The sequence below is a fragment of the Nannospalax galili genome, unplaced genomic scaffold (assembly GCF_000622305.1).
Source record: "Nannospalax galili isolate Female #2095 unplaced genomic scaffold, S.galili_v1.0 scaffold1543, whole genome shotgun sequence".
Lineage (NCBI taxonomy): Eukaryota > Metazoa > Chordata > Mammalia > Rodentia > Spalacidae > Nannospalax > Nannospalax galili.
The window spans coordinates 1,531-29,398 of NW_008349228.1; the positions used below are offsets into that span (position 1 = coordinate 1,531).

The window sequence follows — 27,868 nt, forward strand, 5'->3', positions numbered from 1 at the left end:
AAGGACATCAAATAATGCCTAGAAGTCAGGGAGAATCTCAACTCACGGACTCGACTTCTCTAGCCTACTCCTACCCTCCAACCAAATGTCACAAAGTTCTTCAACCTGTTTCTTTCTGAACTCATCCATACCACTTTTAAAACCATGGCTAACATTAAAATCCTGTTTCAGGAAAACTAGATTCTTCCAGAATTTATACTAAAAACACTTGGGTGATTTACCTCAAATTCTTTCACCTTTTCCATCGTGATCAAGCGCCTTGATGTATGACTAGAAAGCTTCTGCTCACAATTGCTAATGAGTTTCAGGCAAGGGTGCCAGGGTACCATCTCTTCAGTGTATCTGAAGAAAGAAAGGTGACAGTTAGGAACACTCACATACACAGTCCACACATAGTCATTGTGGGAGGCTGATATGGTGTCCATACAACCCATAAGTAACCTACCTGTATGTTAAAAGTCAAGTTTTTTAATAGTACCTCTACCAAGAAATATAGTTCACTATTTTATCCTTTGAAGGCAGGGATGGAGTGAGACAAAGTACAGTGAAAGGGAAGAAGAGAAGGGAGGGAGAGAGGAAGGATATACAAGTGTGCTCTATTGAAGAGTACCAAGCAAACCACAAAATAAGATGATGATTCCACCCTAAGGATCCTACAGGAACAGATCAGACAGACAGATGTATACTCCACAACAAGCCCTTGACATTCAATCCTTTGATTTCTTCTGGGGATTTTTACAAATTCTCAAGGTATTAAGTCTACAATAACACATTCTTCCCCCTACAAAATGAAGTGCCCCTGAAATATGTTAAAGACATCTTGAGACTGCTATTAAATTTGTAAATAAACAATATAGATTATATCATAGATTATATGAGTTCCCTGCTTGTGCTAGCCAGGAAAGAAAACTGAAGCTATCACACTTGAGTGGTGGAGTGCGTTACTGTACAAAATGCGCCACATGAGCAGAGATAGTAAGACTTAGAAAGCAGGAGAGTGATGCCATAGTTAAGAACCTGGCAGAATCACCCTGTGTCCCTGTCCAGCATGGAAGAAGCCAGAGCGGTCTGCATCCTGATTCCCTACCTGCAAGCTGGGTAACCTCCTCAGAGGATGGTGTGATAAGAATAGGAGGTAGGAATTGGCTAGGCAATTAGTGTAAAAAGACCCCAAGGAAAGTAGCCAGTTTCTTGACTAAAAGTCAAAATGTCCCTGGGCCTCTTAACAATATACTCTGTTCCAAAGGCCAAAAATGTTGAAAGTATTTGGGGAGCTCTTATCTAATTCTTAAAAGATTTTAGGGTTACTTCTTCAGAGGAGGGAATGTTAGAGTAGCAAAAAGCCCCATTTGGAAAAAGAAGGAGTACATGAAGTTATCAGAAAAAAGTGATAGGGAGATATGGGAGGGAAAAGTTGGGGGGGAGGGAGTGGGCATGGATTTGATCAAAACACCTTATATGCTTATATGCCTATATGAAATTCTCAATAAATTTTTTTTTTTTTTTTAAAGAAAGAACCTGGCAGAAGAAGCCAGTGACAGAAAAGGAGACAGAGCTGGAGAATACATCAGTGGAGCAGGAAAGGGTCCCCCTATGTACGAGCACCTTCAGATACTGACAAGCAGTCTTCCCTTTGCAAATATTTATGCCTTTCTGAACAGTCTCTGCACACTTATCATATGGGTAATCTTGAAGTCCTGATTCAAAATGGGAAAGGTACAGAGGAAGAACCGACTCCAGCTAGCAGTCCAGTGTGTCAACATCATCTTTATCACCACTGTTAAGCACTTTTCTGTCTCTCTGACCTTCAACGAGCTCTCCCTCACTGCCTCAATCACAGGCTCAGAGCTTTCATCACTCACTCACCAAGCAACGTTCATGCTGCACTTCACTCTATTATCAGTGGAGGGAATTCTCTTGAAGTCTTTCTGTCTCTCTTCCTTAGGGAACTTGTGACCATTTCAGTCTACCTTGCTTCTGTGCTGAACTCAAGACTTTATTCTTGCTAGTCTCTAAACAGTACAGTATAACAGGTATCATTTATATTGGATTAGGTATTCTAAATAATCTAGAGATTGTTTAATGTAGGAGATGGTACACAGGTTATGTGCACATCTCTCACCATTTTAATGAATCCATGGATTGTGCTATGGGTATGTGTGTGTTGGCGGGGGGGGGGGGGCTTTGGGTTCTTAAAACCGGGTTTTTAAGCTTACTCTATAGCCAGAAATAATGTACTTCTTTATAAAATTAGTTTCAAATTTGGAGTCTTCATAGCAAATATTTGAGACAAATAAGTTCTATATCATAACTGAGACTAATTTTCAAAAACAGAAAGAAGATATAGCTGTGAACTTAAGCTTACAAACAGCAAGATCCACTGATATCCAAAACAGTGTTTTTGTTAAACTTGGGAATGTATCATTCTCTACCTCCCTCAACCCCCTTTAAGGAAGAATCTCACTTTCCATCATATAGCTCAGGTTGGCTTCACAGTCCAATCCTTCTATGCAGGAATGCAACTTTTATTTATTTATTTTTTTAACGTGCATGTGTGTATTGCCTGCATGTAGGTAAGTGCACCTGTATCGTGCAATGCCCACAGAGGTCGGAAGATGCTGTCGGGTCCCCTGGGACTGGGGTTACAGGCAGCTGTTAGCTGCCATGTGGGTGCTGGGATTTGAACCCAGGTCTTCTGTAAGAACGACCAGTGTTCTTAACTGCTGAGCCATCTCTCCAGCCCAGGAATGCAACTTTTTAAAGAAATAAGAAACTTCCATTTTCTATTGACACTGACTCAGATATTTTTTAAGTGCCAATTAAATATGCACAAACATAAACCAATGCAAGTTCCTCATGCTTACGTCCCTTATAAAACTAAATAAAAATTTTAACTAAATAAAATTTATGAATCAAACGCAAATGCCCAAAAGTAATATACTTGTAAGTAACATTGGTGACATGGATGTTATAGTGCTAAACTAGAATTACCAGCAACTAGCTTTCTTTGTAGCAGGACTGAGTAGACACAAACCATAGCATCTGGTTTAACCAAATATAAGCACATTTGTATACCTTATACTGTCTTTTAGGTAGATCTTTGATTTTAAACATAAAGAAACATCATTTGGGTGATCATTCTGATCACTAATTTATTGCAGTTCTCTCTCTCTCTCTCTCTCTCTCTCTCTCTCTCTCTCTGAATTTGTAGACTGGTTCTAGGCATAATCCCCCCTCCCCCCAACACACATACTCATAGCACAATCCATGGATTCTTTAAAATGATGAAAGATGTGTACATAACCTATGTATCATCTCCTACATTATTTAAATAACCTCTAGATTATTTAGAATACCTAATCCAATATAAATGCTACCTGTTATACTGTACTATTTAGAGACTAGCAAGAATAAAGTCTGAGTTCAGTAGAGAAGCAACTGTCATAGGCTGAATTCTATTTCTCATCCAAGTTTGGCTGAATCCAGATGTAGAAACCACAGATGTGGAGGTCCAACTGTATATTAATGACCTAATCAACTGAAAAATCTATTTTCAAAATACCATACTGAAAATAATTTAAATAGCAGCTTAAAAATCTTCACTATTTACTAGTATTTCATACCAATGGACTGTTTACTATTCCCCTATATCTTAAGTTACCTATTTAAAACTTAAATCAGCCAAAATTGGAAAATGCACAGAGATAAGTTTAGTGGTTGGTAGAGGCAAAAGGAACAGTGATTGCTAATACAAACTAGGTTTCTTCTGAGGATGAGGAAATGTTTACAGTGGTGATGGTTGCACAACTTTGTGGCTATACTACAAACCACAGAAGTGAACAGTTTACAGAGGGAGTTTCATGAATACAAATTACATTCCAACTTTAAGAAAGACAAAAATAGTTATGTGCATGGGCCCCTAGTGTTTCCACATATCAGTTTCCATAGTCACTCATTTCCTTGTAAATCTTCAAGTTTCAATTGCTCTCCAAATGTCATCAGTTTTACCTGCCACTTGAAACATTTTGGATTCACTGGAACATGCTGAACAGTTTAAAGCATCATTCTTTCCTGTTTCTTAGATAAAGATGAAAAAGATGTCTTCTTCACTGATACAAGCCACCATAAACTTTACTGACTAAATTACAATTTATTTCCAAATCTTTCTTGGGACATGTTACTAAACTTCTTGGCCATCATTTATTTATTTTTTTACTTTTCTTTTCTTTTTTTTTTTTTTTTTTTTTTTTTTTTTTTTTTTTCGCTTGCCGCTTTTTTTTTTTTTTTTTTTTTTTTTTTTTTTTTTTTTTTTTTTTTTTTTTGGTCTTTTTGAGGCACGGTCTCCCTGTAGCCCCAGCTATCCTGGAACTCATGTTGACCAGGCTGGCCTTGAACTCACAGAGATCCGCCTGCTTCTGCCTCCTGAGTGCTGGGTTTAAAGGCGTACGCCACCACGCCTGGCCTATTTTCATTTTTTTTAAATGTATGTGTCTGTGTGCGTGTGTTCATCTGACCTGTGTAGGGGCACCTTCAGAGGGACAGAGAAGGGTTCAAGATCTCCAAAGCTAGAAGCAGAGGCCAGTGTAAATCGCACAATGTGGGTTGCTGAGAACAACACTCAGGTCTTCTCAAAGAACAGCAAGCACACTTAACTGCTGAGCCATGTCTCCAGCCCCTAGTTTTACTTTTAAGTGACAAATTATAGGCCTATGGGGTATAATATAATGTTCATGATATATGTATTTTCTTTTATTATTTTTATTAATACGTGTATGTGTATGAAGTCCACAGCACACATGTGGAAGTCAAAGGACAACTTATAGGAGTCAGTACCTTCCTACTATGTGGGTCCTGGGGATCACTCAGGTTGCCAGGTCTAGACAACCAACACCCTACCTAGCTGAGTCATCTCACTGGTGCTGTCATCACTTTTACCACTAACGTTAGCAGCCACATTGCTATTAAAGGTCATCTTTTGCAAAGAAAGTTTCTAGTCAGCTTAAGAGTTAATTGGCATAATGAAATTAGGTAACAAAGTTCTTTGAATTGGTGGGACCTGAGGAAACAACTACGTTCATTCCGTAGCTTTGCAACTCTGACAATAAGACAAATCTATGCTCTGCTTCAATCACAGATGATCAGGGTCATTTTCAGGTAAAAGTTGATATAATAACCCACAAATAACACCAGTGTAACATAATTTTAGCATTCACCATAGTATAAAGAAAAGAGACATAAAGGTCTAATAATAAGTAGCAGATGATCTGAAAATAACTCTCAAGGTACAAGTCCATTAGGAGAGTAAATGCCCATAAGTTGCCCATGTCCTATAAGTAACTGTAATTAAACTCAGTGTTTTCACCATTCAGACATTCATGGAATGGTTTGTTTGGTATGTTTGTTTGGTATGTCATTGCCACCCTATCTGGGCAAAGAGACGTTTGTTTTCTCAGAAAAAAAAAAAGTTCACTCGGAGGCTGGAGAGATGGCTCAGCGGTTAAGAACACTGGCTGTTCTTGCAGAAGACCTGGGTTTGGATCCCAGCATCCACATGGCAGCTAACAACTGTCTGTAACTCCGGTTCCAGGGGAGCCAACAGCCTCTTCTGTCCTCCGCGGGCATTGCATGACATGGGTGCACATACCTACATGCAGGCAATACATGCATACACATAAAAATTTAAAAAAAAAAAAAAAAGGTTCACTCAACAATCCAGAAGAACCCTCACAACATCAAGTGTGTTAAGATTACCCCACTAAGCTAGACAGGTAGAATCATTTCTGTGGTTCTATCTGGGATGAACAGACATTTGTTCACGATGTCCCAGGAAAAGTTAACATAATACTTGTCACATAAACAGGAACATGACAGAACAAAAGATGAGTTGGGGAGAAGCTGTTGTCCCTGCTACAGGTGGTAAGACAGTTAAAGCTAAGCCACCTATGGTGAACCATTCGTGCAGGAAATTCTACTATGGCTGCCATTATCCATGTAGTACAGAATGTCCTCCATGTAGTATGGGATGGCATGTGCTCTTGCTATTGGTCACTATGGGTGACAGGAAACAGAACTGTCTTCTAGAGGGAAAGTTAGGGTAGAAGGTCTGCAGGGCAAATCTTGGCAAAGCCATCTTCTTTCATGTCTTATGGGGTAATATGCCTCCTTGATGAATGTGCCCTATTAAGGGAGTATAGGTACATCTCCAGAATGGCTGGAAGAACAGAGAACACACTGCAATCCCTAAAAGTAGTGCATATATCTTGTAAAGAAGCTATGACATACGTTCCATTCAGCTGCTATGGGTGAAAATACATACAACCAATGCTCAGCTGTCTGCCCAGAAATAACTTGCCCACATAAAGGGGCAAATGGACAGGTGGGTAGCATCTCCCATGTTAGTCACTGATTTGAAAGTAAACTGAATAAAGAAGAGGATGAGATGGAGGCATTGCCTTGCCATTTCTTATAGCTGATGGGAAATGTAAGGAAGAGCATAAATTAGATCCGTACTAATTAGCCCCTCCTGGCACACAAAACTTGGAAGGTAAAAATCAGTGAGGAGAGAGGAAACAAGGTAAAAATGATAAGAGAACTGGGCATGAGAGAAGAGGTATGTTATGTTCAGTTCAGCAAGCAGGCTAGGACGTGTTCACTGGGAAGTTAAGAAGTTAGTCAATCTAGCAGAGATGTTGGGACTAGTATGTGGTTTTGCTGAGCTCCAGAGCATGTCATAATCTTTACAAGGTAGGAGAGGCTCTGGAGGGTCTTAGTGACTTAGGCTGTCATACTGGTTAGGCTCATAAAGTGCTAAAGCAATCAAGAGGGGTTAAGAAGAGAAAAATAAGACAATTAGGGCCTATCGAGGTCACTTGAAAGCACATGTGGCACTATCTGTGTCAAGCTGGGAGTTTCCAAAGAAAATCTGACAGAAACGCAAATGCTGTGCTTAGGAACTTCCAGAAGGCCCTCAAGCCTGAACAGTAGTTCACTGCTGGAGTTTGTAACAGGGAAATAGCAGTGATTCCCATTACAACAGCTGCTATGGAGGAGGGAGATTTTGTAGAGGAGGAACACTTAGAGCCAGTTCTCTAACAGGATAGCCATGGTGGCCTACAGACGAGAACAAAGCAACTGGAAGCCAGATGCTGAACTGCAGACTATTTGGGCTTGGGTGGATGCTGGGCGCAGGTACATCTTGATTCCTGCTGGAACCCAGAAGCACCAGGACCAATGGGCATCAGTGGATGGATACAGAAATATTGTAGTGTAGGTGAAAAGAATTGAGCTTGTCTAGGGGTGGGCAATTATTTCTCAGAGTATGCTTTGTACATTTTTCTCCCAGGGAAAGGAATTGTTCAGCTAGGTTGGGACCCTTCAGCAGCCAGTTGTAGTCAATGGAGACAGCAAATAAAAGCAGTACAGGCTCAAAGCCAGTCAGGACTATGATAACCAGTTGCTTTAGTCACAGCAAGGAAGGTAGAGCCCCCCACACACACACCCTTAGCCTCAGGCCAGGCAGATCAGCGAGGTATTCTTGAAGGCCCAATGCAGTCTATTACAAAGAATGACTACGACAAGAGATCTTAAAGTAGTGCCTCCCATGCATGTTGTCCTGAACATTGCTCTGTTGAGAAAAAAACTGATATAAGCAATGGAATCTTTTTGTGCTATACTGAATCCTGCTAACTTTTTTACACTTTCAGCTGCTGATACTGAAACCAATGGGCACTTGATTGTAATGGACTGCAATGGGCCCTCAAGAGAGCCTATCCACACTTTGTAAAAAGGTCTCATTATAGAGTAACCTCTGGGTATTCTGAAGATGTAAATCCGAAAGGCATGCAAGCACACCTACAGAGGGAGGTTAGCAAGTCAAGTCCATTGCAGTGGCCGGGCGTGCTGTGATATTCTTGGGTGTTTTATGGTTGGACAAGGTATAGATGAAACCTGATAAGGACTGAAAAGTCTACAATAGTCTACCTATAAACATAAAACAATGGTTAATGATTTCGAACAAAGGCATATTGTATGAGCTGGAAAAGAAATTCCCAGAAGTCATAAGGTCATCGAACCTTATTGTTGGCCAAGGGGGCCCCACAGGCCCTCCACACAAGATAGGCTTTTGTTACTGATACTGTTTATCTGCCAGAACTAAATGGTAAGAGCCTATTGTTGATGATACCACACTACATATCCTGGCTGTAGGAGAGAGAGAACTCCATCTGAAAATGAATAACAATCCAATGAATATAGAATCCATGATTACATACCACTATAAATAAATGAGGAAGAAGAGCAAACTCTTCCTTGCAGAATGCAGGTTTAAAAAATGTATATGGAATGATGGAATATAAAACTTACCATCTGCCACCAATCAGGGTATGGGAGTGGTGTTTGTAAAAAACAAAAAGCCAAGGTCATCAATGTGAGTAGTAGTAGTTCATTAGAGAACAAGATACTGGTGTAATTTTTGGATCTGTCCCATATAACACTAATGTAAAGGGGCAATAATGGCTTGGAGGAGAAAAGTTGTAGGATGGGGAGGTAAATTTGGATTTTAGGTAGAATGTTATGTTATTAAGTTCTACTGTGATGAGTAAGTCCGAGGGTGGTGATAATTAAAGTGGTTCATTTTAAGTTTTATGGTATTGTCATTACTGGGGTATTTACAGGGGGAATGTTGTTTGAGATTAGAAATCCAGAGATAATGCTGTCAAATGCTAGGCAGTTAATAGCAATAGTGGGTTGTGGGTTATTTTCAAAACAATATGGCCAGGTTATCAAGGTTAAGATGATCAATAGAGGTGACTGGTACCAACATCACAAAAGTATTTTGTGATATTTCCACCAAGAAAGCACTGCTTCAGTCTGGTCATGGAGACAATATTAGATGAGCCCTGGCTGAGGGTCAAACCCCAGAACATGCATCACAAACACTATAAAGCTGTCAAGGACATCAAAGATAAAGAAACACTGAGGAAACGTTCCAGACTTGAGGAAACTGAAAAGATAAGACAGTGTGTTTTTCTGAAAGAATTGAAACTGGTAAGATCTGAATGGTATCCTTGAATGAACAGAAAGCATTGCTGTTACCAATGCTTATTGCCAGGCTTGCATAGTTGATGGGAGAAAAATAAAACAGGGTACACAGAGGTCGAATAGAGCATTTACTCACAGCTTTTCACATGGGTTCAAAAGAGATGACTTAGCCAAGTATGGTGGTACACACCAGTAATCCCAGCTCTCAGGTAATACAAGTGGGAAGATCAGGACTTCAAGGCCATCCTTGGCAACATAAATTAAGACTAGCCTGAGCTACATGAGATCCTGTCTCAAAAACAAAAATAGGAGCGAGACTGGGGGATAATGGGTATAGACAAGAGTAGAGAAAGGGATATGTTAAGTGTTTGGAAAATGTACATGAGGGCAATGATCAGCACTTTTGTACCATACTGTAACTATTTTTTAACTTTCAGAGGAATTTTTTTTTAGCTCTATAACTTGAATGAAAGCAAAAGGCAGTGGCTTTCTTTCTGTCACAGGCAGAAGAAAAAGAACTAAGAAGACATAGAAAGTGAATACTAGTTTCTTAAGCAGTGTTCAGCACGTGTGTACACACAGACGCACAAACACACAAAAGAAAACAAAATGGTAGCTAGAGGCCCTAAAAGGACTGACAGAAAGGCTTTACACTTTCCAAGAGGGGAAACGAGGATATTTTATAAAATACTTTGTTTAGGGCAGCAACTATTTTTGCATAGAAATGAAGAATGATTCTCCTCTCTGAAACATTAATAAATTCCTACCTATCACTGCACAGACCATGTATGAGAACCTACACAGTGAGTTTAAGAAAAGCAATTGCAGGGTGGAGAGATGGCTCAGCAGTTAAGAACACTGTTCTTGCAGAGGACCTGGGTTCAATTCCCAGCACCCACATGGCAGCTACAATCTGTCCTTAGCTCCAGTTCCAGGGGAATCCGAAGCCCTCTTCTGACCTCCGTGGCATTGCACAACACGGGTGCACTCACATACATGCAGGCAATACACTCATACAAATAAAATAAAAATAATAATTAAAATATTTTAAAAAGAAAAGCAATTGGCTGGACAGCTTTTAGGTTTATACAACTCATACTACTTGTAATTAATTTTCCTGATTTCTGAAATGAAGAAGCTAACTTAGATTATCATTTGAAAAAAGCATAAAACTAGTATTAAGATATCTAGGTATATGTATTAAGTAATAAAGGTATGAGCACTGTCTTACTGGCTGATAGACAAATGTATGACTAAAGGTAGGCCAAATCACTCCAAATACAAGGTCTATAAAATAAACCATAGCTGCACAGCTTCCAAATGCCCAGCTACCCTTGCTACCACTACTTTAAAGTGCTTTTGAACAAGTGCATCAGTAAAGATAAGAAATCAATCTGCCAGGCGTGGTGGCACATACCTTTAATCCCAGCACTCAGGAGGCAGAAGTAGGTGGATCTTTGTGAGTTCAAGGCCAGCCTGGTCTACATAATGAATACTAGAACAGCTGGGACTACAAGGAGACCCTGTCTCAAAAAGACAAAAAAAAAAGTAACCTTTTTTTTTAATTTCTATGGCAGACTGAAGAAATAGCTAAACCTTAAGCTTAATACTGTCCTTTAAATCTAAGACTTTAAAAAATATTTTATTTATGTGTGTGTGTGCATGTGCATGTCATAAACATATGAAGGTCAGAGAACAACCTGAGGGAATCAGTTCTTTCCTTCTACCGTGTGGGTCCCAGGGACTGAACTTAGATCACTAGACCATCAGGCTTGGCAGCAGGTACCTTTACCCACTAAACCATCTCTTCAGGTCTCCTAACACCTCATCTTGTTCAAATATCTTATCTTTGAGGAAGGAAAAGGGAGGGTTAGATACAGAGAGAGAGATGCTTAAGTGATGTGAAAAATCAGAGGGAAATGTATCAGTTCAAAAGCCCACTGAAAAATATACATACAATATCTGTACACAAGTATATGTATATAGCTGAAGGTTATGTAACAAGAAACACAGTGCCTGACAGGAGAAACCTCCCTTCGAGTTGTTGGTCAAGGTAGTTCAAGAGTCTCAAAATAACAAAGGCTATTGCCACAGTCCTGGATTGCCTCCCAGAACTTGAAAGTAAGACCCTATGACTGAAGACAGGACATACTTCGGACACAGGACTTGAAGCAATGGAGCTGGAACTGACCTGGAAGCTTCCTCCCTGAAGACTAGCTCTCATAGTTCTAGAGGATACTATGCAAACTACTACAGGGGGAAAAACCAATAGCCCAACCCCAGCTTTAAAGTCCATTAATTACAATGACCATCATAGCTAACTATCTCTATTGGTGCAGTAGTGGCACTTTTATCTTGGGGATAAGCAACAGCTATCTAATTGGACTTAAAGCCTATTCAGTGGGAGGGAACTCATGTATGGTACTGTAAATACTGCCAAATACACATGGCTGGAGAGATCACAGATCTTAGAGAAAACCCTATGTTTGTCAAACGCCTAGACAAATGTAATTTCTTACTATATGCTAAATATGGATCCTTATATTTACAGACAAGGATACTATTCACCACGCCAAAGAAGCTTCTTTTTGCAATAGATGGAGGCTACTACAGAGTTCCACAACTGCTCAAATACAGAGAATAAGTTTCTGTGAGACGCCCAGGCCTAAGTGACACAGCTACAACAGAACCTCTAATACCTAAGGCTCATGGAACATGGCAGAACAGGGGTAGAAAGAATACTAATGCATCTCTCAACTCTTACCAGCGAACGGCTAAAAATGGCATACGTCTACAGACTGGTTAACAGGTACTGCACATCTAGGAATATACCAGACACTGAGATAAGTGGTAAACAATAGGGTTGGCAAACTTTTCATGCAAAGGCCCAAAACAAATATTTTAGATTTTATGGTCTACATGTATTTCTGTTAAATATTCTTTTCTTTCTTTTCCATTTTTTTTAAAAAAGACAAGGTCTCATGTAGCCCAGATGACCTCTAACTTACTTTGTAGCTATAGCTGACTTTGAACTCTGATCCTCCGATTGCTAACTTCCAAGTGCTGTCATTAAAAGCACATATTACCTCGTCTGGCTTTCTGTCACATATTCTTTTGTGAGGTTTTGTTGCTATTGCTTTATTTATTTTTTTAATGTAAAAGTCAGTCTTAGCTCCTGGGTTCAAATCCCAGCACCCACATGGCAGCTAACAACTGTCCGTAACTCCAGTCCCAGGGGATCCAACAGCCTCTTCTGACCTCCGCATTGCACAACATGGGAGCACTTACCTACATGCAGGCAATACACGCATACACGTAAAATAAAAACAATAAATAAATTTTTTTTTAAAAGTCAGTCTTAACTAAAGTACCTTATGAAAACAGGTTGAGAATCATATCTGGCCCACAGGCTGTGGTTTGCCTATATCTGTTATAAATAGGTCAAAAGAATCCAATTAATAAAAGGGGACTATTTTTTACATATATGTAAGTAAACAAAGGCTACCAATAAATACTAAATATAAAGATACCTAATAAAGAGATAAGAAAAAAGGATTCTTAAGACATGCAAACATTGTAAGAAAATGATACTAAAAATAAAGATTACATATACATACTCTGGCGTATACACAGGTAGCCAATAAACTAGTCTTCCACCCAATATGAGGGTCTCTGCTGCAAAGTTTAACAGGTCAAAAAACATATCACTCAGGTGATAACTCAAGGAAACAGGAACATGGCTTTCTGGACTAACAAAGAACAAAATATTTCAAAATCAGTAAAATATTTAAGGTTGCATAAAATAATTATAAATAAGTGTTTCAAAGTAGAAACTCATTACACATAGGAACGACTTATAAAAAAATGGGCAGAATCTACAATGTTTAATTAACCTTGCAACCAAAAAGCTATTGCAAACAAACTCACTGAGCCATGTGCTCTAGTGACCTGGGTACCTGTCCCTGATCCCTTGGAACCTCAGTTTGTTGCTCCACCCAAGATAGCAAATGAATGTGGGTATGCTTAAGAATTAATAAATCAAAGCACTGAAAGGCAACACATCTTCACTGAAAACAATGAAGACTGAGAAGAATGCTTGACATTATATGAGATGTTTTAGGCCAAAGGATGAAAAGGCAAGAGTGTCTGATAAGAAAAGGGTTGGTCCCAGCTTATGGTTCCCCAGTTGAAGCTGGTTTTGAATAAAAATTATGGATGAGGCCTGACTCAGCAGCATAGGTCCAAAAGACATCTAGAGGAACAGGTGCCCTCTGAGATTGGGCCCACTCTTATAACTAAAGAGTCAGGCTGTTTATTCAGATATCAGAGCAATGCCACAGTTACATTTAATTTCACTTACCATTTTTCTATTCCCTTTGGTATTTCCTTCTGTGAGCCTGTTCTTCTTGTAGATTCTCTAATACCATATGGAGCTAGAAAGAAAAAACACAAATAGACAAAAGTCACCCAATCACCAATGAGGGACAGAGACATCAAGTGCCTTCAGATGTCACAGACAGAGAAGGACAAAAATATCACTTATGCATCATTCCACCCAAAAATACATAAGGTAAAAAGCTAAGGGAGCACAAGTATGTCTTCCAAAATGTCAATGTTATAAATAAAGTCACAGTAAGTCTATGAAGTATTTTAATTAATGGAGCCCAAGAGATAACAGTACTAAATAGGATACTTGGCTCTGAAGTGGATCATATATTCAAGGAAAAGAAAATAGTCCATAAATATTAGTGAGTCACCTGAAAAAACTGCATGACAAACTGTACTATATCAATTTACTAAAATTGATAGCTGCACTGTGGCCATGGTACTATCTTTATTGTTAGGAAATTCACACTAAAGTATAGGGGTAAAAAACCACAGGTACCCCAACTTTCTGTCAAGTTCACTGGGAAAAATATCATGCATTTTGTATTAGTAAATATATCAGGAGAGAAAATAAATTTATAAAAGGTCATTCAATTTTCATAATGTATATTTACAATGTCACCTTAATGCCTTGGTAACTTTTTTTCTGTTGGATTTGAAGCCACCTAACTTACCAAAGAACAAAAAAGGGCTGAGATAGCAGGTCTTAACTCGGCACTATTTATATATTTATTTTCAATCCTATTGAAAAGGCAGATCTGTTTACACAGGCTGCCTCAAAAGTCTAAGACTTCATGAGGCAAAAAACCTAAGCTCTCATGTACTTTTCTAAAGCTAACAGATTCACAAACCCAGAGGTTCATATAATTTGAAATTTCCTTCAAGTCTAGAAAAGCTATGCCAGGAAAAACAAGTACAAAAAAAAAGCCACAAAGGTTTACCTAACAGAGAAATGATGCTGAAACTCTTTTTTGAGATTGATACAGTACTTACGACATTTTAGCTCTATTGATATACTAATGACTAATCACAATCAACAAAAAACATACCTCAAAAAAATTAAAAGGGAATGACAAATTATTATTTATGGATATAAATAAAAATGGGAAATTAATATATTTGTTAAGACAAAATAATAAAATCATAATTAAATTAGCAACTGGCCTTAGATTCTTTTTTTCTTTTTTTTTTTAATCTTTCCCATGTGAGGAAGTTGAGTGCTGGAGGAATTCTGGTACAAGCGTGCATTTCATGTATGTATTGATCCCCCTCTTACTTTTATATAAAAATAAACTTACGATCAGTGATGATTGCATCAAAGTATGTTCCCTTCCTCCAGGAAGGTTTAGATGCATCCGAAACCAAGACATCAAGGTAATACTTCTCTAAACCATACTGACGAAGATTTGCCCTGATGTTCTCATCTGGTCCTCTCCATTTCTGGTTTTTCCTAGTAGCCTTTCCTAAAGGGAAAAAAAAAAGAAAGTAGAAAGTTATCTGACCAAACAGACCATTCTTATTTTCTTTAGTTTAGCCGAAAATACTATTTTACTCATGTAAATCCACACTTACTCAGATAGACTGTGCTTTCATTTGTATTCTATTTATTAATTAATTAATTTATTTATTTATTCATTTAATGTGTATAAGTGGTTTTGGTATGTAAATGCACTTATGTATGCAATGCCTGTGGAGACCAGAAGAGGCCGCTGGTTCCCCTGGAACTGGAGTTGGGGATGGTTGTTAGTTTCCATGTGAGTGCTAGAAATGAAACCCCAGTCCTCTGGAAGAGCAGCCAGTGCTCTTTATCACTGAGCCATCTCTCCTGCCCCTTGTATGTAATCTTAATTGTATGCATACAATTAAACCATGATTTCAACTTATTAAAAAAATATATTTTGAACAGTATTGCTACCTAACTGACCTTGTTCTGTGACTTCTGAAGTAAAACTATTTGAAAACAGTCAGCATTTTCTAAATATACAGGATTCACCAGTAGGATATGTAACAGAAGAATGTGGTCCTTTCCTACAGCAGTAAACAGCCCCATGTAGAAACTAAGTTTGATCAGATAATGAAAAGGAAATGAAGAATGCTGACTCAGAAAATACAGCAGCTTTGACCATGGAGAAAGGCAAGAAAAATGCAAACATTACTGATGAAAAGTCAAAGTGAGTGTTGAGAGAGTGTGGAAGAAATTCAAAAGCTTAGAGTTTTAGGAGACATCAATGGATGATGAGCTGTGCGTGGTGGCACATGACTTTAATCTCAGCACTTGGGAGGCAGAGGCAGAGGCAGGTAGATATCTGTGAGTTTAGGGCTAGCCTGGTCTACATAGTGAGTTCCAGGCCACCTGGGGCTTTAGGGAGACCCTCTCTCAATAAAAGACCAAAAATAAATAAATAAATAAAAATGGATGATGAGGCCTATGATTAGATCAGAGACACCAGACAGAAAAAAAAAAAAAAAAAAAAAAGTAAGCTTAGGGGTAAAATTTGAGGTATATAGTCATGATATATCTAGAGGTACTTGCACAACATTCAGAAAGGGATATTCAGCTGAAAAACTCATACACTTGGGAGTTATCAGTATATAAACAAGTTGAATCTGTGTAAATACAATTCCTTTAACCTAGCGATATAAGAGCTTATGTATGTAATTATTCTTATATATTTATATACTTCAGTATTATGATCAAATTTACAATAAAAACAAAACTTAAAAATCAAAAGAAGGATGACATGACTCCAAACAACATTCAGTGTGACAAAAACATGGATCAAAGATGAATGCCTGGAGAAAAATAATACACAGAGATGAAAGAAAACCACAGAGTCTTAAAGAGACTAAGATAAAACAGTGAGAGGAAAAGAACTACCACCCAATGAGAACGCTCCCTAGGAGAGCAAGGGAGGCTTATGAAAGGCAACAGGCCAAACATCGCAGCTCTGTGGCCTTAGCAGGGGTTTCTGCTGCCAGAAACAACAGGCTCAGTAGCTAGAAAATCCTAAGCAGATGAAAGAGTGAGCAATGAGAGAGGAGACAACAAAAATGTGAAGTCTCAGGCGACAACTGGGGCAAAAGAAAGGAATGGAAGAAACCAAAAAGGCACTACAGGATCCCTCCTGACTCACAGAAAAGGTTTTGTACTTTCAAAATAGGAGATACATGAGAATATTTTGGAATACAATCTAAGAGATTAGAAATACAAGAAACAGAGCACATACCTAGCAGCATCTTAGATAAGCTCTGAGAACCCTCTCTTTAATCAGAGTTCTACTCCAGTAGACTGAAGGCTATTAAATAACTTTTCAAACTTTAATAAATAAAATTTCAAAAAAAACTCTATAGGAGATAATTTCCTTGAAGGAAATATATTGCTTCTATCAACAACAAACTAGAATAGGTCTTAGCACATTGCTTATTCTAACATAATGTAAACAAGAATATCCTTTTCTAGTTAGCTCATTTACAAAAACCATTAAATACAACTCATTTTTTCTAAGTATTACTAAGTTCCTTATAGTCAAGGTAGGAAACAGGCCATCAGTACACTATATCTATTTGCTTCAGGAAAACAAAATATAATAAATTCTCACTTTTAACCTAAATTGGGTGAAGTAAAGAGCTGACTCACATTATAATAGTGGAGTATTAATACAGAGACAAACAATTTCCAAAGCATGAACAAAACATGATATTTAATACCATTCACCTATAAGGAATATACATTTTTAGTTTGACTCAGCTCTATCCAAACTCACATTAAATCACTAAATTTAAAATTTTTAAGATGTTTTCCATAATCGCCACAAAAAAAAGCATATTCTTGTCTCAAGTTACCCTCACTTAAAGGCAGAATTTTTAAACTTACTGTCACCTTAAGTGTTTCAAATATGCTTCAGTTAGTTACAATAGTGATAATCTTAAACTACATATGGTTTCTTAGCATGTACTTGCTGACTGCAAAATGACTACTTCATCTTTTTCTTTTTTTTCCCTCCCAATCCTGGGGTTCACAACCTTAGAGTTTGCCTTTTTCTTTTAAACCTCTTATTAAGACTACAAATCCTTCTTGGAGGAGGGTTTGTCTCTTGTCTTTGTGTGCCTCTATATCATTTTGCATATACTGAATCACTTCATAAAATGCAGATACTCAATGAAATTTTGTGGTAAAAATAAATAAAATTATATTAAAATGTCTATAAAGCTACTTTATTATTTTAAGGCCCATTTAGTTCAACAGCAAAGACTTCAATACCGCAAGTTCTACTCACCCAGGCCATGCACTGTGTTGTAGTCTATGTCCGTCCCACAGACATATGCACCAAAATGAGCAGATGCTATCAGGAGGCCACCTGGAAAAATCACACAATTAAGATCTGTTACCCAGAAAATCCCAGACTAGTGTTCCTTTCCTAATTTAATTTGATCCAGCCTTATAAACTAGCTGCAGGCAGCATACCCTGGAACAACACCAATCCTAGTCAAATGTAGTAACTGAAAACATAATCCCTGAGCTGAACTCACTAGATTGGCCACAACGCAGGGAATTAAGGCACACCCAGCCATCGTCACGTCACAAAACACCTCTTAGGGAACATTATTTTTTTTTTGATCAAAATAATGTATATTTAGACATTTTCATGTTATCTTAAAAAGTTTATTCAAAAGTATATTGCTCCTTTCTTAAAAGTGGACATGTAAATCTGCAAATGTGTAGACTAAAATAAATTCTGATAACTGGACTTCAAAGTTCCAAACTACTAAAGAGAGCATAATTCATATGTGCAATATTAAATTTTACAAGTTAAATTTGTCCTGTTTTAAAATGTTGTCATGTCTCAAATCAATTAAGTAATTATCTCTTGGTATAAGCTGTAAACATGAATTTCTGAGTAAGTTACCCAAAATACCCAAATCAATTAATACTATTATTTTTCTATTTAATCAGTATAGGGTAAAAATAATGTCTCAAAATAATTTAACCAGACTAAGTAATTTAATGACTCTAACTAATTCAAAAATAAAGAAAAGTCCTAATAATTAAAAATAATGAAACTAAGGGCTGGAAGAATGGCTCAGCAGTTAAGAGAGCACATACTGCTCTTGCAGAGAACCCAGGTTAGGTTCCCAGCATTCACATCAGGCAATTCACAGCTGCTTATAACTCCAGTTCCAGGAGATCTGACATCTCTGGTCTCTGTAAGGAGGTACCTGTACTCATATGCAGGTACCCACATACAGACATATACACATATACATAATTTAAAATGATAAACATAAACCTTAAAAAATAATAAAACTCAAATTTTAAAAAATGTTTAAATTTTTAAGGAAAAAAGAACCACAAAGTTAAATGCTAATAATTTTACTTTTCAGTAAGCTGTATCTTTTTATGTATTCATATTTAAATATTTTTAGTGTTTGATCAAGTCCTAATTAACTACAACATAAAATGCTGTCAGTGAAGCAGAAATGACAAATATACTCTTAGACTAAAAAGTAAGCACAGTTTTTGACAGGGGTAAAAACTAGGGATCTTTCTTGCTGCCCTTTGAATTTTTTTTTTTTTTTTTTTTTTTTGAGACAGGGTTTCCTTTGTAGCCCCAGCTGTCCTGGAACTCACTATGTAGACCAGGCTGGCCTCAAACTCACAAAGATCTACCTGCCTCTGCCTCCCAAGTGCTGGGATTAAAGGCATACGCCACCCTTTGAAATTTAACCTCCAAAATTAAGATGGGTAATGCCTCCAGAGGGTGAAGATCTGCACATTAATGATGTTCTATCTACAGCCATTTAAAAAATAGTCTGGGATGATTACTTTAAAACTTTTATTACTTTGTTCATAAAAACACACTAAGTAGTCTTCTATTGGATCCCTTGAAGAAGAAAAATGTTGTACTTTTAGTCCAGCAGAAACCAAAACCTAGGTCCTCTTCCACCAACTACTGAAGCATCTGTGTGAGAGATAGCGTGAAAGACCTCATAACTCTTTCTCTAGAAATGGAAGAGTCCATACTTAGGAAATGGTATGGTTATGTGATGGCTTGTGGTAACTCACAAAGTCACCTCACCCAATTCATGAGGAATTACTACAATTCTGCCAATCAAGGCAGATACTCACCTAGAAGAACTAGTTGTCAAGGGTAACAGAAAAGCTTTCCTGTGCTTCCTTAAACAGAACCTTATCCATTTGCTTAGAGTGAGTTTTGAGAAGACTCACTTTACAGAACACTGCTGAAAGGAGATGAATAATCTGTTAGACTCACTGCTAACTTTGTGCCTTTTAAAACTTTTAACTTTTAATACCACATATGTGATCTAGACTAGCAACTCCATGTTTCAATTCCTCATGAATTAAACAATAACCATTTTAAGGTTAGGGTGGTATCTTACAGGCAAAAGAACACAAGTGGAATTTATTCCATATATATAGATTAATTTGAGTTTCATCTTTAGAGGACTAAGTGGAAAGCTTTGAAAATGTGAGGAAATGTGAGACTAGGCTTTGGTTTTGCTAAAACAAAGGGAGAAAAGAAAAAAAAGCTGGTAATACTGCTGCAACTATTTTTTACTGCATTTATTTTATCCTTTTGAAAAAGGAACTCAAATTAACCAACAGTCTGAGCAATAATACACTGTTTAAAATAGCAATACTACTAGAGAAACTATAAGATTCAGGAAAAGTAAGCTACAAAGAACTATGAAAAATATAAAGCAGGAAATACTGTGAGGCCCCATCAAGATCTACTCTTTTCTGCCCCAGTCTCCTAATCCCTAACATCTGGATCCTATAGCTATCATCTCCCAATAACAAATTCAAAAGGGGCTATACTCTTCTCCTTACACCTGTGAATCGTCTGAAGCTCGGCAAGGCAGGGAAACAGAGGTCTCCTGAGTGCATCTTACAACTAGAAGTGACTCAGTTGAGAGAAGGGACAGAAGGAATCAACTCTATGGCTTCATGGCAGGCACCGAAGAAACCAATGTGCATACACTCATGCCAATCATTTTAATCAGAAACTTAGAAATTTGAAGATTTAAGCCTCAATTCCCCTCCTGCTGCAACAGTAGTAATTTATGAATATTTTGGAAATTAGTCAGATGGGATTAGAAAATGAGTTCATGGTCAAACTCTTCATCTTCATCATTTAGCATTACCTTTTTCTAATATCTTCCACTAAAAAAAGTATCTAAATTCTTTACAATGTTACAATTTAAAAATGATAACAGTCCACTGAATGTTTGCCATGTTTCAAATAATATCCTAAGATTATATACATACATTACCTCCCTTAATCCTCACAACATAATCCTATGGCCAATTTACAAATGATAGAACTATGATCTAGACAAGATATCTTGTCCAAAGTCACCTTATTGGGAGAGAAACTATTTTAAACTCACACTATACTCTTTATGCTACACCACCTCCTTTGGGGTCAATATTGATTGAAGAAAAAAAGCATTCGCTCACATTACACTAGTTTACTGGTATAATTTAGATGTTACATGTCCCCCACACATGAATATGTTAAAAGCCTCGGTCCTCATGGTGGCTCTATCAGAGATAGGATGTGAGGCTTTAAAGGAGGTCTTCTGGTGAATGGGACTAATGAGGATTGTAGAACCCCAGACCTTTCCTCTTCTGCTTCTTTGCTATGGGATAAGCAGTTAGTTCTGCATGTTTCCCCACCATTGTCTTCTGATACCCCAACCAAGAGCCTAGAAGCAATGGGTCTGCCCACCTAAAACTATGAGGCAAAATCAAGCCTTTCTCTCTGTAAATTAATTATTTCAGGCATTGTGTTATAGTAACAAAGTTTACTCATGTACCAATCAGATCAACAGAAGCAAATTTTGTTACTAAACAAATTAAGTAAAGCTATACATCCAGTAAATAACAATTGCTCGCAATTCAGTTTTATACCACGTCCCAGGCAGGGCTACACCAGCAAAGGTGTTCTACATATTCACATTAAACATTCTTTTAGCTATACTCACATCAGAACAGCAATCCTTCCTAACTAAGGAGAGATCACCCAATAGAATGTCCCTTCCCCACTTGGAAAATGAAGACAATATAACATCTTTTAAAGTGATCAATGTGAGAACCAATATATTTGTTAAAAACAGTGTGTTTCTCTGTCTCATGCCATTCTAAACAGCAGCAGCAAACTGCCCAAAAGAAAAAGGAAAGCTATGTAGGCAGGAAAAGATTTCTACCTTACTCTATAACCTTAAGAAAAATCACAAGCCTTAAGCAGTTTACTGGCAATGCATTTGAGAAATGGCTTACATTTCAACTTTAAAAGGGATTATACGTACTTGAATTAAGAAAAACAGTTAAGGCTGGGTGTGATGCACATGACTTTAATCCCAGTACTCAGAGGGCAAAGGCAGAGGCAGAGGCAGGTGGATCTCTGTGACATTAAGGCCAGCCTGGCCTATATAGCATTTCCAGGTCAGCTGTGGCAACAGGTGAAAACACCAAATATATATAAAAACCTATGCAGGAGGTCCAGACTACTTAATTCTCCAGTCCTTCAGAAGGTACAACATAAGAAGCAAGAGGCCCAAGAGGGACCAATACTTTAAGAACTCCAATCACTGGTTATGACCAGTTTCAAAATAAAAGTGCCCAAAACTGTCTTATATACCAAAGCCATGCTTAAACCACATATATAAATTATGAAAATATATCTTAACAGCACTTTTGCAAAGAACCATCTATCATTTACCCTAATTCTTCTACGTAAATAATGAGATGATCAAAATAAGGTGCCCACTATGAGAAGCTGCCCCACCACAAACACATGTAAAAGGTAGTGGGCACCTTGTCTCCTGAGAAGGCAGAATTTCCTAACATGCCCAGCCTCCACTGCATCAAAGAAGCACACTCCCTATCTTCCCCTAAAGTGACAATTTTATTTTTAAACTCTATGGTCTAGTCTACATTTGTGCACAATAATCATTTTGTACATGTATATTACATAACTCCCAATACCTTTTTTTTTCACTTCATAAAAAGGATTAAAAAGTATAAGAATGTGGGGCTGGAGAGATGGCTCAGCGATTAAGAGCACTGACTGCTCTTGCAGAGGACCCGGGTTCAATTCCCAACACCCACATGGCAGCTACAAACCGTCCTTAACTCCAGTTTCAGGGGAATCCAAAGCCCTCTTCTGACCTCAGAGGCATTGCATGACACAGGTGCACTCGTACACATAAAATAAAAATAATAAAATGTTAAAAAAAATAAATAAAAGTATAAGAATATGCCAGCAAGATGGCTCAGAAGGTAAAGTCCTTGCAGCAGGAGCCTGGCAATCTAACTTTATTCCGGGAACCCTAAGAAAAGGTGGCAAGAGAAAACAACTCCACAAAGTTGCCCTTTAACCTCCACATGCATATCATGGCACACACACACTCCCACCACAACATACACACACAAGACAACAACAAATAAAATTAAATTTAAAAGTTTAAGAGTTTAGCATCTGGAAAAAAAGACAAATCAGATCCATTCCTTCATTATCCAAGAGAATAAACCAAATGGACTAACAGAAAAAAATACAAACCTTCAAAATAAGCAGAAGAAAACAGAAATGAATCCTTTAGAACATAAGTGTTGGAAAAATTTTGATATGGCAAGGAAGCAACCACTATCAAAGTCAATAGATAGCTAACAAGTGGGAAGCAAATATTTGCAACATGTTACAGGAAAACTAAAGAGTATATGCTAAGACCTCTAAGAAACCACATTTAAAAATGAAGGGGGAGAACAAATAATTCTATAGAAAAATGAAGACATGAAAGTCAATTTAGAAAAAATGTGTACAGTACCCCTTAAAATATAAAAAGCTATTAAGACTTCACTCATAATAAATATAAATTAACACTACATTGAGATGCCATTTTCACCCAACAAACTGGCAAAAAGAACTTCAGAAGTTCAACAATATATTCTTAGTAGTAAGACTGTGGGAGAACAGGGACTCTCTTAAGCGGTTGACAGAAATCCAAAACTGTATAACGGCGAATTTAGCAGTATCAAGTAAGACTACATATTCCCTTCAAGCCAACAATCCTACTTCGAGGAATTTATACTAAAGCTATATCATCAACATTACAAAGGTATATAGAGGTTCTGAGTATAAGCATTATTCTAGGGTATAAAATATTGAACATGATCAACATCCCAGAACAGGAGATTATTTAAACAAAATATATAATTTTAAAAAAAGTAAACATTACAACTATAAAAGAGAAGGAAGATGGGCTGGAAATGCAGCTTGGTGGTAGAGTGCTTGTTTGAGCCCCAGCACCATTACCAACAACAAAAGAATGTAGACAATCTCTGGATGGGAAGTGATTTCTAGGAAATACTGTTAAGTGAAGAAAACAAAGTTGGAAACAACACATAAAGTATCACACATTTTATGTAAGAAGTATGAATAAAAAATGTACACACATCAGCTGGTCACCGCTGAAGGTAGGGGCAGGACTGAAGGGCTGTAAAAGACAGCCACGCTTCTTTAGTACACCTTACCACAGAGCTGTGAATTCTAGAGGAAAGTTAACTTTCTACATATTTAAAAAGCAAAATAATAGGGGCTGGAGAAATGGGCCAGTTGTTAAGAGTAGTGACTGCTCTTGCAGAGGACCCAGGTTTGATTCCCAGCACATACATCCATCAGTAATTCCAGTAATCCCAGAAGCTAACATCCATCAGTAATTCTAGTTCCAGGGGATCTGATGCCCTATACTGGCCTCCCTAGGCACTGCATGACATGGGTTCATGCATGCATGCAAAACACACACACACACACACACACACACACACAAATTAATTTTTAAAAACATCAAAATAATAAACAAGAAGTAATGGCAAGGGCAGGGATAAAAATCTAAAATGCAGAGCAAACTAGAACAAATGAATCCAAGGGAACTTTAAATGGTTCCAGGTAGGTATTTCAGTTGATTGTGAGATTTCTTTTTTGCCTACTGCATTTGATATTTTTGTATACCCTTCCATCACTGAGAACCCTGGTTCTTAGCAGCAGATTCGCTCTTGCTCATTTCTATAATATGTCTAACATAGTTTCAAAATTGGCTTTGCCCATGCCACTGGGGCAGGGCGGGGGGAATCCTAAGAACAATTTAAGAAACATTTTCAACTCTGTCCCTTGCCTAAGGAGCAATAAGGTCAAATATTGTGTTGGCTTTTTTTCCTCCTTCATTTAAAGTTCCCTTGGGTTCATTTGTCTGCATTTTAGATTTTTATTTCCTGCCCTTGCCATTACTTTATTATTTTGATGTTTTTAAAAACTTAATTGAATTCATTATTCATAGTCATGATTTCTAATAAATCTATGTGTATATATGTATATGTATGTGTGTGTAAATGTACAGACACAGGAGTGTATATAAGCATTTGCTTTTGTATTCACATGTATATATACATGTGTATTTCCTTGCTTACCCTCCAAAGGGGGATCCAATGCCCTTTTCTGGCCTCTGGTATACATACAGAAGTAGGCAAAACACTCATACACATAAAATAAAATTTTAAAATCTTAAAAACAAAAAAGAAGAAATGCATATAGAAGCATTTTCCAGAGAGGAATGTAATGAATCTTTCAAATGATGCACGAAGAAAATAAATACAGTAACATGGTAAGGCAAATGAAGCCAAATGTAAAAACAGCTTAAGCTAAGGTAGAATATATGGATATTCTTTGCTCTTGTAATGTTTAATTTATTTATTTATTTTTATTTTATGTGTCTCAGTGTTTTGCCTGCATGTATGTAAGTGTACCTGTGTTGTGCAATGCCTGAGGAAGCCAGAAGAGGGAGTCAGATTCCCTGGGACTGGAGTTATGGATGGTTGTTTGCCACCATTTAGGTGCTGGGAACCCAACCAGGGTCGTCTGCAAGAACAGCCAGTGCTTTTAATTGCTGAGCCATCTCTCCAGCCCCCTCTTGTAACTTTGTAATAAACTTGATTAGTTCCAATAACAAGGTTAAAATGTGGGAGAAGGCATTTAGCATAATAAAGATAGGAAAGAAAAACAGTGTGCTGGATGCTTTAGCTATCAACTTGACACACCTGGGCTGAGGAAGCCTCAGTTGGAGAATTGGCCTCCATTGGACTGGCCTGTGGCCATATCTGATGTGCATTTTCTTGATTGTTGAGTAGAGTGGTGACACCCTTAGGCAGGTGGTCCTGTATTGTATAAGAAAGCAGGGTGAGGACAGGCCAGTGGAGACCAAGCCAGTAAGCAGCATTCCTCCATGGCCTGTGCTTCTGCTTCTGTCTCCAAGTTCCTGTCCTGAGTTCCTACCTTGGGTTCCCTCAATAATGAAATGTGACAAGGAGATGTAATTTAAATAACCCCTTTCCTCCCCAAGTTGGTTTTGGTCAGAGTGTTTTGTCATAGCAACTGAAAGCAAACTAGAAAAAGTAAGTGTGTTGAGAGTGGGATATATAGACACATTTTGGGTAGGAGAACAAAAACTCAGTGACCTAATTAAAAAACAAATAACTAAAAATCTTTCCCTCACCTAAAAATCTCTTGACCAGAGATTTTTTCCTGCTTCTTCCTAACCACATATGGTCATATTCCTGAAGTTAAATTAGGTATGACAGCTGGCCTAATATAGAAAGAGGCAGCTCTGAAACAGCACTTAAGAGTATGAACTTTGGAGTCTCGAATTCAGCTTGAGTCTGAATCCTGTATAGCCCTGGCCAATCACTTAACCTCTCCTGTGCAGTCATTTCCTCAAGAAGATTTTTTAAAGTGTTTTCATATTAATTGTCATAAGAATTAGAATGTATAACCATACTTTACTAAACAAACAATAGCTTTGCATCCTCAACACTCCTAGAAAAGATGGATACAGAGACACTAACCAAAGCAGAACCATAGTGTGGTTAAGTCAGACAAAATTACATCAGAGTACTACAGAAGGGCACTATCAAGCAAGAAAACAATGTGAGGCAAGAAAAACTTCACAATCAGGCAATGCTAACTTGGAATTTCAACGCTTCTATAGTTGGGGACCATCCCAATGACAGTAGAAAGTGCCCAGGTTATGGTCTCAACAGCCAGGTTCTAACCTACTGCTTTTATTTTCATGCTCACTTTTAAATTTCCAGAAACTGAATCAAAGATACATTATTTCTTCTCTATCCAAATATATGGTTCTTTATTTAAAAGCATGAATACTTTTCATTTTTGGTTTATCATTCTTCCCCCAAGCGTTTTCCTAATTAAATAGATTATATAGTTTTATAACATTTCTACAATGTATGGCACTGCAAGACATCTACTGTGAAAAACTTGGCCTAATGCTCCCCCCAGTGGTTTATTTGGAATAAAACACAAAATTCTACCAACATCTATGAAGTGGCAAAATGTTAAACATTGGCTATTACAAAAGTACAAGAAAAGATTAATCTGTCCATTCAATCTCTCATCAAAAACATTATTATATTCACAGCTATAAACACGTAACATCTCTACAGTAGTTTAACACCTGAATTATAATACCTGTTCCAACAAATGGATCAAAGACAATATCATTTTCTTTCACTTTTGCATGGTTGGCCATGATGAATGATAAACCAGCATCCATACTTGTATTTCCAATAAAATGTCTTTTTTTGACACTATATGACTCAATTAGCTCTCTTTGTCCATCTGCAATCTAGATCAGAGGTATTTTTCAAATTAGTATAACTACACAGAACAAATTTAAGATAATCATTCACAATAACACCACAGCACCTTGCTAATGAGAACTTTTTTCCACTTACTACTGTTCTGAACTTACTCCTTTAAAATCAGGTGATTGTAATTGTTACAGACAAATCTATTTTATTTCTTTAATGCCTTTCCATTTCTTTGCCCTTCCAAACCAAGTACAACTCAAATTTAAATATTATTATTCCAGAAGCTGGTGCAAGCTTTTCTTTATCCTACATGACAATAAACTATTACATTTGTCTCAGCTTCCATCATCCATTATAGCCTCGAAAAAGTGGACAGAACCAGTCTATCCCTTCATTTCCTCTGAGAATGGAAGAGCAGATTTGAGCTCCCCACAAATGGAGACTCCTGACCTAAAACGGCACTTCAGTTTCTCTCTGCTTTGTTAAAATAACAATGCTGATATTCTGGCCAATCTTGCACCAAGTAATGCCCTTTCTCCTAAGTATCATATCTAGCAAGCTGCTTCTTTTTCAAAGGAATCTCTGGAAAAATATAAATCCTGACCACATAGTGTCCAGCAATTTTAATCCATATAGTAGTTCTGCTTCAAAATTCTACATATATATATGCATATGTGTATATATATATATATGTGTGTTTGTCTGTCTGTCTTAGGTATACATAAATACTGCACATACCATATTCAATATTATTTCTATTTG

The 27,868-nt window shown here is 37.5% G+C and overlaps 1 protein-coding gene across 1 annotated transcript in view; it reads right to left on the reverse strand.

Annotated features, from left to right (window-relative positions):
- Nucleotides 1-221: 221 nt before the first annotated feature.
- Nucleotides 222-27,868, reverse strand: part of Trmt11 (tRNA methyltransferase 11 homolog) — a gene marked incomplete at its 3' end in the record, with an annotated part of 36,725 nt that continues 9,078 nt past the window's right edge. Inside the window, 6 exon segments of the mRNA XM_008846553.1 lie at nt 222-342; nt 12,657-12,788; nt 13,400-13,472; nt 14,724-14,888; nt 17,703-17,783; nt 26,985-27,141. Coding sequence (XP_008844775.1) covers nt 222-342; nt 12,657-12,788; nt 13,400-13,472; nt 14,724-14,888; nt 17,703-17,783; nt 26,985-27,141 — 729 coding nt within the window.